Source organism: Physella acuta, unplaced genomic scaffold, assembly GCF_028476545.2.
Source record: "Physella acuta isolate Inbredline_101_S28 unplaced genomic scaffold, ASM2847654v3 ptg001187l, whole genome shotgun sequence".
Taxonomy (NCBI): domain Eukaryota; kingdom Metazoa; phylum Mollusca; class Gastropoda; family Physidae; genus Physella; species Physella acuta.
This window is the reverse complement of record NW_026732704.1, coordinates 23,386-37,011: the sequence shown is the minus strand read 5'-3', so window position 1 is coordinate 37,011 and position 13,626 is coordinate 23,386. Positions and strand designations below refer to the sequence as shown.

Here is a 13,626-nt window from a genome sequence, read left to right as displayed (position 1 = left end):
ACTACATTAGCAGTTCAATGGTGACTACACAAACAGTTCAATGGTGACTACACCAACAGTTCAATGGTGACTACATTAGCAGTTCAATGGTGACTACACAAACAGTTCAATGGTGACTACACAAACAGTTCAATGGTGACTACATTAGCAGTTCAATGGTGACTACATCAACAGTTCAATGGTGACTACACCAACAGTGCAATGGTGACTACACCAACAGTTCAATAGTGACTACATCAACAGTTCAATGGTGACTACATTAACAGTTCAATGGTGACTACATTAACAGTTCAATGGTGACTACACCAACAGTTCAATGGTGACTACACCAACAGTTCAATGGTGACTACATTAGCAGTTCAATGGTGACTACACAAACAGTTCAATGGTGACTACATTAACAGTTCAATGGTGACTACATTAACAGTTCAATGGTGACTACACCAGCAGTTCAATGGTGACTACACCAACAGTTTAATGGTGACTACATTAGCAGTTCAATGGTGACTACACCAACAGTTCAATGGTGACTACATTAGCAGTTCAATGGTGACTACATTAGCAGTTCAATGGTGACTACATTAACAGTTCAATGGTGACTACACCAACAGTTCAATGGTGACTACATTAGCAGTTCAATGGTGACTACATTAGCAGTTCAATGGTGACTACATTAACAGTTCAATGGTGACTACATTAGCAGTTCAATGGTGACTACATTAGCAGTTCAATGGTGACTACATTAGCAGTTCAATGGTGACTACATTAGCAGTTCAATGGTGACTACATTAGCAGTTCAATGGTGACTACATTAGCAGTTCAATGGTGACTACACCAACAGTTCAATGGTGACTACACCAACAGTTCAATGGTGACTACATTAGCAGTTCAATGGTGACTACATTAGCAGTTCAATGGTGACTACACAAACAGTTCAATGGTGACTACATTAGCAGTTCAATGGTGACTACATCAACAGTTCAATGGTGACTACATTAGCAGTTCAATAGTGACTACATCAACAGTTCAATGGTGACTACATTAACAGTTCAATGGTGACTACATTAGCAGTTTAATAGTGACTACATCAACAGTTCAATGGTGACTAAATTAACAGTTCAATGGTGACTAAATTAACAGTTCAATGGTGACTACATTAGCAGTTCAATGGTGACTACACCAACAGTTCAATGGTGACTAAATTAGTAGTTCAATGGCGACTACATTAGCAGTTCAATGGTGACTACATCAACAGTTCATTTGGTGACGATGATGTGTCACCACTACTGTAAGGCAAAGATTGAGGCTTTTGTATGGCCGGGTATCCCTTCTTGTTACTGGTTACCAGTTGTCAAGTTGTGTGCTACCATTCCCAGCAAGTTATTTGATTCTCCAGTGCTCACACCAGTGCTCACACACCATTGCTCACACACACCAGTGCTCACACACCAGTGTTCACACACACCATTGCTCACACACCATTGCTCACACACACCATTGCTAACACACACCATTGCTCACACACCAGTGCTCACACACACCAGTGCTCACACACCATTGCTCACACACCATTGCTCACACACACCAGTGCTCACACACACCAGTGCTCACACACCAGTGCTCACACACACACCAGTGCTTACACACACCATTGCTCACACACCAGTGCTCACACACACCAGTGCTCACACACACCATTGCTCACACACCATTGCGCACACACCAGTGCTCACACACCATTGCTCACACACCAGTGCTCACAACACCAGTGCTCACACACCATTGCTCACACACACCAGTGCTCACACACCAGTGCTAACACACACCATTGCTCACACACCAGTGCTCACACACCTTTGCTAACACACACCAGTGCTCACACACCATTGCTCACACACACCAGTGCTCACACACACCATTGCTCACACACCATTGCTCACACACACCAGTGCTCACACACACCATTGCTCACACACCAGTGCTCACACACACCAGTGCTCACACACACCATTGCTCACACACCATTGCTCACACACCAGTGCTCACACACCATTGCTCACACACACCAGTGCTCACACACACCATTGCTCACACACCATTGCTCACACACCAGTGCTCACATACCAGTGCTCACACACCAGTGCTCACACACCAGTGCTAACACACACCATAGCTCACACACACCATTGCTCACACACCAGTGTTCACACACACCAGTGCTCACACACCAGTGCTAACACACACCATTGCTCACACACACCATTGCTCACACACCAGTGCCTACACACCATTGCTCACACACACCACCTGCTCCTCGCCAAATATCTTTCACACCACTTTTATACCCACACACAGCCCACACAATTTCATCCTAGGGGATCGAAACTGTTTCTAACCTAGCACTAAAATTGTAAGACTGAAAGAAAATGTGTTCATCCTAAAGTATGTGACGTCTAGATAAATTCTTACGTTGATCCAAAAGTATGTGACGTCTAGACATAAATTCTTACGTTGATCCCAAAGTATGTGACGTCTAGACATAAATTCTTACGTTGATCCCAAAGTATGTGACGTCTAGACATAAATTCTTACGTTGATCCCAAAGTATGTGACGTCTAGACATAAATTCTTACGTTGATCCAAAAGTATGTGACGTCTAGACATAAATTCTTACGTTGATCCCAAAGTATGTGACGTCTAGACATAAATTCTTACGTTGATCCAAAAGTATGTGACGTCTAGACATAAATTCTTACGTTGATCCCAAAGTATTTGACATCTAGACATAAATTCTTACGTTAATCCCAAAGTATGTGACATCTAAACATAAATTCTTACGTTGATCCAAAAGTATGTGACGTCTAGACATAAATTCTTACGTTGATCCAAAAGTATATGACGTCTAGACATAAATTCTTACGTTGATCCAAAAGTATGTGACGTCTAGACATAAATTCTTACGTTGATCCAAAAGTATGTGACGTCTAGACATAAATTCTTACGTTGATCCCAAAGTATTTGACATCTAGACATAAATTCTTACGTTGATCCCAAAGTATGTGACGTCTAGACATAAATTCTTACGTTGATCCCAAAGTATGTGACGTCTAGACATAAATTCTTACGTTGATCCAAAAGTATGTGACGTCTAGACATAAATTCTTACGTTGATCCCAAAGAATGTGACGTCTAGACATAAATTCTTACGTTGATCCAAAAGTATGTGACGTCTAGACATAAATTCTTACGTTGATCCCAAAGAATGTGACGTCTAGACATAAATTCTTACGTTGATCCAAAAGTATGTGACGTCTAGACATAAATTCTTACGTTGATCCCAAAGTATTTGACATCTAGACATAAATTCTTACGTTGATCCCAAAGTATGTGACGTCTAGACATAAATTCTTACGTTGATCCCAAAGTATGTGACGTCTAGACATAAATTCTTACGTTGATCCAAAAGTATGTGACGTCTAGACATAAATTCTTACGTTGATCCCAAAGAATGTGACGTCTAGACATAAATTCTTACGTTGATCCAAAAGTATGTGACGTCTAGACATAAATTCTTACGTTGATCCCAAAGAATGTGACGTCTAGACATAAATTCTTACGTTGATCCAAAAGTATGTGACGTCTAGACATAAATTCTTACGTTGATCCCAAAGAATGTGACGTCTAGACATAAATTCTTACGTTGATCCCAAAGTATGTGACGTCTAGACATAAATTCTTACGTTGATCCCAAAGAATGTGACGTCTAGACATAAATTCTTACGTTGATCCCAAAGTATGTGACGTCTAGACATAAATTCTTACGTTGATCCCAAAGAATGTGACGTCTAGACATAAATTCTTACGTTGATCCCAAAGTATGTGACGTCTAGACATAAATTCTTACGTTGATCTACTCTAGCGTGTGGGCATTGTGCGGGTATCGGATCATGTGACCAAAGGACAGGCTACTGCCCAAGTGGCTGTAAGGACGGGTATGAAGGTCTGGATTGTAACAGTGAGTTTCTTAAATTTGAACATTTGTCTGACCACGGCCCCGCAGGTAACTTATAACATTTGTGTGACCAAGGCTCCACTGAGGTAACTTATAACATTTGTGTGACCACGGTCAGACTAAACTAAATAGTTTAATGCCGGGGAGAGGGGATGACCTCGCGCCACTACTGCCCACATGCAGTACTCATGGAGAGCACTACATGGATGTATTAACTGTGAGGTAATTGACCCCTACAGGGATTTATTAACTGTGAGGTAATTGACCCCTATAGGGATGTATTAACTGCGAGGTCATTGACCCCTATAGGGATTTATTAACTGTGAGGTCATTGACCCCTATAGGGATTTATTAACTGTGAGGTCATTGACCCCTATAGGGATGTATTAACTGTGAGGTCATTGACCCTTATAGGGATGTATTAACTGTGAGGTCATTGACCCCTACAAGGATGTATTAACTGTGAGGTCATTGACAGGTTTACTTTCTATGATATAAGACCTGTGTTCAATTTTCATCCTCAAAGTATTGTCAGTAGTTTTAGTAAGGTCAAACTAAATATTGTCCGTAGTTTTAGTAAGGTCGAACTAAATATTGTCAGTTTTAGTAAGGTCAAACTAAATATTGTCAGTAGTTTTAGTAAGGTCGTACTAAATATTGTCAGTTTTAGTAAGGTCAAACTAAATATTGTCCGTAGTTTTAGTAACGTCAAACTAAATATTGTCAGTATTTTTAGTAAGGTCAAACTACATATTTTCAGTAGTTTAAGTAAGGCCGAACTAAATATTGTCAGTAGTTTTAGTAAGATCGAACTAAATATTGTTAGTTGTTTTAGTAAGGTTAAACTAAATATTGTCAGTAGTTTTAGTAAGGTTAAATTGAATATTGTCAGTAGTTTTAGTAAGATCGAACTAAATATTGTTAGTTGTTTTAGTAAGGTCTATCTAAATATTGTCAGTAGTTTTAGTAAGGTTAAATTGAATATTGTCAGTAGTTTTAGTAAGATCGAACTAAATATTGTTAGTTGTTTTAGTAAGGTCAAACTAAATATTGTCAGTAGTTTTAGTAAGCTGAAATTTAATATTGTCAGTAGTTTTAGTAAGGTCAAACAAAATATTGTCAGTAGTTTAAGTAAGGTCGAACTAAATATTGTCAGTAGTTTTAATACGGTCAAACTAAATATTGTCAGTAGTTTTAATACGGTCAAACTAAATATTGTCAGTATTTTTAGTAAGGTTAAACTAAATATTGTCAGTAGTTTTAGTACGGTCGAACGAAATATTGTCAGTAGTTTTAGTAACGTCATACTAAATTTAAATTTTTCGTAGAGAGTACATGGGATGTAAATCAATTGTGAAAAAAAATCGAATTCGATATTTTCACACATCTTAGTTTTGCAGTTGTGTCAATACGACTGTGTCTGTCTGTGTGTCTGTCTTTGTGTGTAAGTATCATATCATTTGTGTAGCTCTTTGTCGACTTCTGAGCAACCGGAAGTCGTACTATACTCTATTCCTGTGTGAATTTTATAAATTGAGCACTGATCCGGAAATGTTCAACGAATTTCAAATATAAAATGTACTGGGATCACCTGCAATAATTTTAGTGACCTTCAATTAACGGAAATGGTACTTTACTATATTGCTGGTTTTTAAAATACTAAAACACTACATAGTAGACCTGACGACAAAATCTCACACATACTTATACGATCTTATTCGCTGTTTTCTGTCACTTTCTGCGTAGTTTTCGGTGACCGGATGTAGTACTTTACGCCATTTAAAATGTCTGAAAAAGTAATCGATATTTCCTTTAGAAAGTATAATTGTTGGTTAAATATACTGACTCTGTTTGTGTTCAATCGTTACGCATTTCTTTATTCTGCGCGGTTCTATTCTCTAGCGCTCCAAGTATTATCCCCTCTGTTATCTCTAACTATAAAAGCTAAGTTGGGGTTGTTTGTTTGTTTGTTTGTTTGTTTGTTCCTCACACCTATTAGATCGGGTACTTGCAGGTAAGTTGCAGAGAAATAGCTGTTCTCATTTTAACGGTAAAAATCGATTTTAAAGTGACTGAAAACTGACCTAGGCTGAGCGCGGCCTTAGATCGACCACTTGCAGATGCGACAATAACTTGATATTTGAGGAGAAAAATACCAGATACTTAGAAATGTCGTAATAAGGGCTTAAAATTCTAACCGTTTTTCATTTCGATTGAACCAATTAAAGGGACACATCTGCGTAATGAAACTTTTAATTACCACCGGTGTTTGACTACACACACAAAGAAACAAAGAAAAAGCATTTGGACAAAAGAAAATTTGCTTTAAAATGTATTCTAAATAGTTTTCAAATAGGTGTGAAAATTTATTTTTAAAATGAAGCGGGAGTGATCTCCCCTAAACTTTTTCTCGAATATTCTTATATAACACTACGGGGAATGCAACTCGCGATACAGACTTGTTTTTTATTCATTTTTTAATTACTTAAACATTTAAAAATAGAATAGAATCTCGTAGAAAAAAGAATTCCGCAACAAGTGAACAGCAAACAATGTGTGTATAATAGTGCGGAATATTATTACTTCAAAAATTCTTTTGCGGTTCTTTTTTTTTTTTTTTTTTTGAGAAATCGGAAATAGCGTATAATACTATTCCTGTAAAAGGAAAGTTCTCAAAAACGGTTTTCGAATAGGTGTGGATATTATATAATGTCTAATGATTGGTATTTGATATATGACTGGTTTTAAAAAAGCAACTACGTCACATATATACAATGAAGCTCATTTGTACATTTAATAGGGTATTTTTGTTTAAAGAGGGTATTGCAAAGTTTTTATAACACTGATATTTGATATTTACAGGGCTATTTTGTACAAAGCATCCTAATATATAAAAGCCCATGTGTGCACTTCTCTCCTCTCTCTCTCTCTCTCTCTCTCTCTCTCACTCTCTCTCTCTCTCTCTCTCTCTCTCTCTGTGTGTGCCCGGTACATATTTTCCGAGGCTATGACGTCAGTATCTTCAGCAATATATGGGGACTTAAAAGATAAGGACTTTTGTTGAAAATAATATGTTTGATGTAATAAATGTATAAACTAACTTTCATTTAAAGACAGAAAATAAAAACAAAGACATAATTATGTGAATGTAGAAACATCTCTTTAATCTGCAACCAGAGAACAATCTGGACAACATATACTAACATAGAACAGAAAAATATCCTTATGAAACAATGTTTTAAAAAGTCTAAACTACACAACACGTGTGGCGTCATTGTTTGTAGAATAAAAAGAAGAATTAAAAATCGAAAGTCGAAAATGATACACACTACTAATACTGTCGTCTTCAATATGATTCGAATGCCAAATCTTCCGATTTTAGAATAATGAAGACATGAACTATTTCATTCAAATTTGATTTAGATCTAGAATCTATAGCTCTACTTATCAAGACGTAGGCCTACGCTGTGAAATGTATACACTTTTCTCGGCCAAAAGTAATAAAAATAAAAATTAGTTTAAAGAACAACAGAAAATGCCATTGAACAGCCGGGGTTTTAACGGAATCATTTAAGTCACTTAATCAGTTTGGACGTATAATATGGTGTTGTGTTGACTAATAATGTATATAATTTGGTTTAAATTTTCCAATAGGTATTGGGAGCCTATGCTATATTAAACGGTCAGAATTTTTAGCTATTTAGTTATTTCTTTGCTTTGTCACTAAATATGTTCAACATGTAGTAAAGCAAATCGCGTTTTGACCACTAAATATATTATTTTTTTTTTAATTCTCAAACAAGTAGGACCGATAACATTTTTAAAATATAGGCCTATAACTTACGTGTGACGGGTGCCGATGGCTAGTTAATAAACCTCAAGGAAAGAGAAATGCAAACAGTTTCGACCTTAAATTAAGTCTTCGATGCTAAGATATATTGGAATAATTAACTCTCTGAATTTCTTCTATCCTATCAAGAATATTTATTTTAAAAACAACTGCTATAATTTATCTGATTCAAAAAAGATAACGTTTAAACATTGTTACGTAAGTCTTCAAAACGACGCGATTTCCTCAACATTTAAAAAAAATAAATCCATATTTTGTTGTATTAATTTGGTCATGGTTATGTGGGGTGAGGTGGGGGGGGATGCAAAGTTGTGGCCTAAGGAGATGTTACGTAACGTTAATCTCGGTCAATTTACCAACGTCATTACCCTCCAATCCAATCACCATCCAGCCCAATTACCCCTGTCAATTACCATCCAGTCCAATTACCCTCCAATCCAATTACCCTCCAGTCCAATCACCATCCAGTCCAATTACCATCCACTCCAATTACCATCCAGTCCAATTACCCTCCAGTCCAATCACCATCCAGTCCAATTACCATCCACTCCAATTACCATCCAGTCCAATTACCTTCCATCATTAGATGTGAAAAGTATACATGCCACATTTTATACTAACTGGTATTTTTTCGTCAAGTCACCCTTTATATAGAGTTTCTTCTTTCTTTAAGGCATCTCCCTCAGAAGAAAGTTTAACCCTTCTTTCTTTAAGGCATCTCCCTCAGAAGAAAGTTTAACCCTTCTTTCTTTAAGGCATCTCCCTCAGAAGAAAGTTTAACCCTTCTTTCTTTAAGGCATCTCCCTCAGAAGAAAGTTTAACCCTTCTTTCTTTAAGGCATCTCCCTCAGAAGAAAGTTTAACCCTTCTTTCTTTAAGGCATCTCCCTCAGAAGAAAGTTTAACCCTTCTTTCTTTAAGGCATCTCCCTCAGAAGAAAGTTTAACCCTTCTTTCTTTAAGGCATCTCCCTCAGAAGAAAGTTTAACCCTTCTTTCTTTAAGGAATCTCCCTCAGAAGAAAGTTTAACCCTTCTTTCTTTAAGGCATCTCCCTCAGAAGAAAGTTTAACCCCCCACCCCACCCCCAAACCCAAAAAATTTGAATTTGTATAAAAACATTTTTGTCTCCCCCCCCCCTACCCCACGAAAAGGGGAAGAAAGTCTGGAAGAAACACTGATGGAGTAACATGTTTAGTCAAATGACGTCACTTGGAATAATATGTCAGGGCAATTGACATCATGTATTTCCCATCAACAGACGAGACCGGCATACCATGGGGTGATGTGCTCATCGTCTTATCAGTGTTGGCGGCCATTTTACTTGTGGTTTTCGTCGTCTATCGCGTCTTCTTCAAAAAGGTCTACTATGTGGATGTGCATGAGGATGGTAAGTCAGGTCTATTATGTGGACGTGTATGAGGTAAGTCAGCTCCATTATGTGGACGTGTATGAGGTAAGTCAGCTCCATTATGTGGACGTGTATGAGGTAAGTCAGGTCTATTATGTGGATGTGTATGAGGTAAGTCAGGTCTATTATGTGGATGTGTATGAGGTAAGTCAGGTCTATTATGTGGACGTGTATGAGGTAAGTCAGGTCTATTATGTGGACGTGTATGAGGTAAGTCAGGTCTATTATGTGGACGTGTATGAGGTAAGTCAGGTCTATTATGTGGACGTGTATGAAGATCTGTATCCCTAGACTGGCACTCCCCACACCAAACAAAAACCTAAACCTAACCACTGAACCTAATATGCGAACCTAACCCTAAACCTAACCACTGAACCTAATATGCGAACCTAACCCTAAACCTAACCACTGAACCTAATATGCGAACCTAACCCTAAACCTAACCACTGAACCTAATATGCGAAACTAACCCTAAACTTAACCACTGAATCTAATATGCGAACCTAACCCTAAACCTAACCACTGAACCTAATATGCGAACCTAACCCTAAACCTAACCACTGAACCTAATATGCGAACCTAACCCTAAACTTAACAACTAAATAAGCATCTACTATACAGACCAAGTAGCCAATGTGTACAGCCTTTTCGATGTCGGTCTTTTGCCAGTCCGCGTTTGGGTTAAAGTTAGGGTTCAGGTTTAGACAGTGGCGTAGCGAGGTCGTGTGTCACCCGGTGCAGCATCTAATGGTTCACTCCCTCCCCCCCCCCCCCAGTAAGAAAACACACACACACACACACATATATATATATATATATATATATATATATATATATATATATATATATATATATATATATATATATATATATATATACATAAATAAATATATTCAATATACACTTTTAAGTATGTGTATACGCACGTGTATATGTATGCAATTTTTTTTCTGGATGTATTTTATTCCCCCCCCCCCCCCCATACACGAATTAACATATTACGATTCTCAACCAGCTCGTTTTCCTCAGGCATATATATTGCAACGTTGAATTGATGTAACCCCCCCTCCCCCCCCTCTCCCCCCTCCAGGTCACTCCCACGGTGATTGCTTTAAACTAGGCTCAGATTAGCAGGTTTAAGTCACGGTGTCACACCCCCCCCCCCCCCCGACTATCCATTCGTGTCAGGATTTGTCCACTCTGCTCTTAAAGAACTTTTAAATTCACTCAAACTAATCATTTGATTAAGTGAAATTATCATGTTTCTGTATATATTTTGCTCTTTTTACCTTGGTGTCACCCCTCTAAATGGATTCACCCGGTGCGGTCCGCACCCCCCTCCCCTTCGCTACGCCCTTGGGTTTAGATTTAGATTATGGCTCTATTTCGCGCCAGGCATCACGCCGAAGAAAATCTGCCGCCCGCCAGAACATATTTTTTTTAAATATTTATTTATACTTTTAACATTTGAATTGAAAAACCTAAACATGTATTTTCCATTTGAATTGAATTACCTAAATATTTATTTGTGCTAGCTGGAGATCCTGAACAAGGGAAGTAAAAGGCAATGAAAGAAAATGAGAAGCACGGAGAAAATGATGAAACAGGCAGCGCTGAGATTTAGGGACGTCTATGTCTCTTTGTCTATAGTATATAAGTGAATGGTCTTTAGGTCTATGTATTATTGTCTATAGGCCCATAATCTATGGTCTATTGTGTATGGTCTATGTCTATGGTCTTAAACATTGTTTATGTATCTCTATGGTCTATGCTCTTAGAGTTAACATGGACTAACTGTAAGAGATGTTGAGGGGAAATGTTATTATTTCTGAATTTTGCATTGTTGTTTTGTGAAAACAACGCTGTGTAGAAGCAATCTACTCTCATATTGGATTATTTTAATAGCTAACCCTGACCCTTACCGTACTAATATACGGCAGCCAATCGCCCGAATAAGCTATTGCACAAATGTATTATAAATACAGGGCCTATGTTTAATGAATTAGGATTTTATGTGTTATATTAATAAACAGATGAAGTATATGAAATAAAAAAAAATTGCTTTATTTAATAAATTATAATTTATTAATTAAATAAACAATTATTATTTTGAAGATGTAGCTCAAGTTCTGTCCGTCATGTTGTTCTCCATCATCTTGTGTGCTTTACTTTAAAAATTGAGAAGTCGTTCTATATTTTTATCAAAACTGGGAAAAATTGAGAAGTCGTTCTATATTTTTATCAAAACTGGGAAAAATTGAGAAGTCGTTCTATATTTTTAATCAAAACTGGGGGGAAAATTGAGAAGTCGTTCTATATTTTTATCAAAACTGGGGGAAAAATTGAGAAGTCGTTCTATATTTTTATCAAAACTGGGGGGAAAATTGAGAAGTCGTTCTATATTTTTAATCAAAACGGGGAAAAATTGAGAAGTCGTTCTTTATTTTTAATCAAAACGGGGAAAAATTGAGAAGTCGTTCTATATTTTTAATCAAAACTGGGAAAAATTGAGAAGTCGTTCTATATTTTTAATCAAAACTGGGAAAAATTGAGAAGTCGTTCTATATTTTTAATCAAAACTGGGGGGAAAATTGAGAAGTCGTTCTATATTTTTAATCAAAACGGGGAAAAATTGAGAAGTCGTTCTTTATTTTTAATCAAAACGGGGAAAAATTGAGAAGTCGTTCTATATTTTTAATCAAAACTGGGAAAAATTGAGAAGTCGTTCTATATTTTTAATCAAAACTGGGAAAAATTGAGAAGTCGTTCTATATTTTTAATCAAAACTGGGGGAAAAATTGAGAAGTCGTTCTATATTTTTAATCAAAACGGGGAAAAATTGAGAAGTCGTTCTTTATTTTTAATCAAAACGGGGAAAAATTGAGAAGTCGTTCTATATTTTTAATCAAAACTGGGAAAAATTGAGAAGTCGTTCTATATTTTTAATCAAAACTGGGAAAAATTGAGAAGTCGTTCTATATTTTTAATCAAAACTGGGAAAAATTGAGAAGTCGTTCTTTATTTTTAATCAAAACGGGGAAAAATTGAGAAGTCGATCTATATTTTTAATCAAAACTGGGAAAAATTGAGAAGTCGTTCTATATTTTTAATCAAAACTGGGAAAAATTGAGAAGTCGTTCTATATTTTCAATCAAAACTGGGGGAAAAATTGAGAAGTCGTTCTATATTTTTAATCAAAACGGGGAAAAATTGAGAAGTCGTTCTTTATTTTTAATCAAAACGGGGAAAAATTGAGAAGTCGTTCTATATTTTTAATCAAAACTGGGAAAAATTGAGAAGTCGTTCTATATTTTTAATCAAAACTGGGAAAAATTGAGAAGTCGTTCTATATTTTTAATCAAAACCGGGAAAAATTGCCTTCACTGTGAGATATTTGAAAAGATCATCAGAAACATGCGCAAACAGAAAAAAGGGCACATAGAAAAAAAGGGCAAACGGAAAATTGCGCTAATGGAAAAAAGCGCAAACGGAAAAAAGTGCATCGAGAAAAAAGCGCAAACAGAAAATTGCAAACAGAAAAATGAGCACAACGAAAAATGCGCAAACAGAAAAAAGCGCAAACGGAAAAAAGCGCTAACAAAAAAATAGAACATAGAAAAAAGCGCAAACAGAAAAAAACGCAAAAGAAAAAAAGCGCAAACAGAAAAAAACGCAAACGAAAAAAAATATCAAACAGAAAAAAGCGCAAACAGAAAAATGAGCACAACGAAAAAATTTGCAGATAAATTTTAGCACATAGACCTTTATGGACTAGATGACACATTTTTACATGACTGTTAGAGCTGCTGTGAGAGTGTCGTGTTTGATCACGTGATCTGGGTGCGCGGACCTTTGACCACAGGTGCTTTGACCATAGGGGGTTTGACCATAGGGGGTTTGACCACAGCGGAGCTTTAACCATAGGGGCTTTGATCATAGGGGGTTTGACCATAGGGGGTTTGACCACATGTGTTTTCTCAGCAGAGGGTCTTTGATCACAGGTGGTCTATCGACTGGTGTTTGATCACAAGCGCTGTGTCTGGCTTTGATCATAGGTGTGATACAATAAACACGATTTTATACATGTTTCTTGAAAGTACGTTAATAAAAATTAACATGTATTTAAATAAACCGGGAGTGATCTCCCCTAAACTTTCTCGAATATTCTTATATAAAAAAACAGGAGATGGGAACTCGGGCTATAGACATGATTTTTAATCCATTTTAAATACTTAAAGTTTTAAAAATAGAATAAAATCTCGTAGACAAAAGAATTGCACACCAAGGGAACGCCAAATAAAAAAGTGCATAAAAGTGCGCAATATTATTAGTACTTTAAAAATTTACATTAGTTTTTT

General features: G+C 36.7%; 2 protein-coding genes across 3 annotated transcripts in view; one reads left to right on the top strand and one right to left on the bottom strand.

Moving 5' to 3' along the window:
- Nucleotides 1–11,305, top strand: part of LOC131956935 (uncharacterized) — a 42,959-nt gene extending 31,654 nt beyond the window's left edge. For both annotated transcript variants that reach the window (XM_059321574.1, XM_059321573.1), the window contains exons 8-10: nt 3,920–4,015; nt 9,119–9,247; nt 10,804–11,305. In XM_059321574.1, the coding sequence (XP_059177557.1) occupies nt 3,920–4,015; nt 9,119–9,247; nt 10,804–10,829 (251 nt within the window). In that variant the 3' untranslated portion in view covers nt 10,830–11,305. The remainder of the gene's footprint in view (nt 1–3,919; nt 4,016–9,118; nt 9,248–10,803) is intronic.
- The window catches only part of LOC131956937 (phosphatidylethanolamine-binding protein 4), a 64,186-nt gene that overhangs the window by 38,624 nt on the left and 11,936 nt on the right, over nt 1–13,626 (bottom strand). The window lies entirely within an intron of this gene.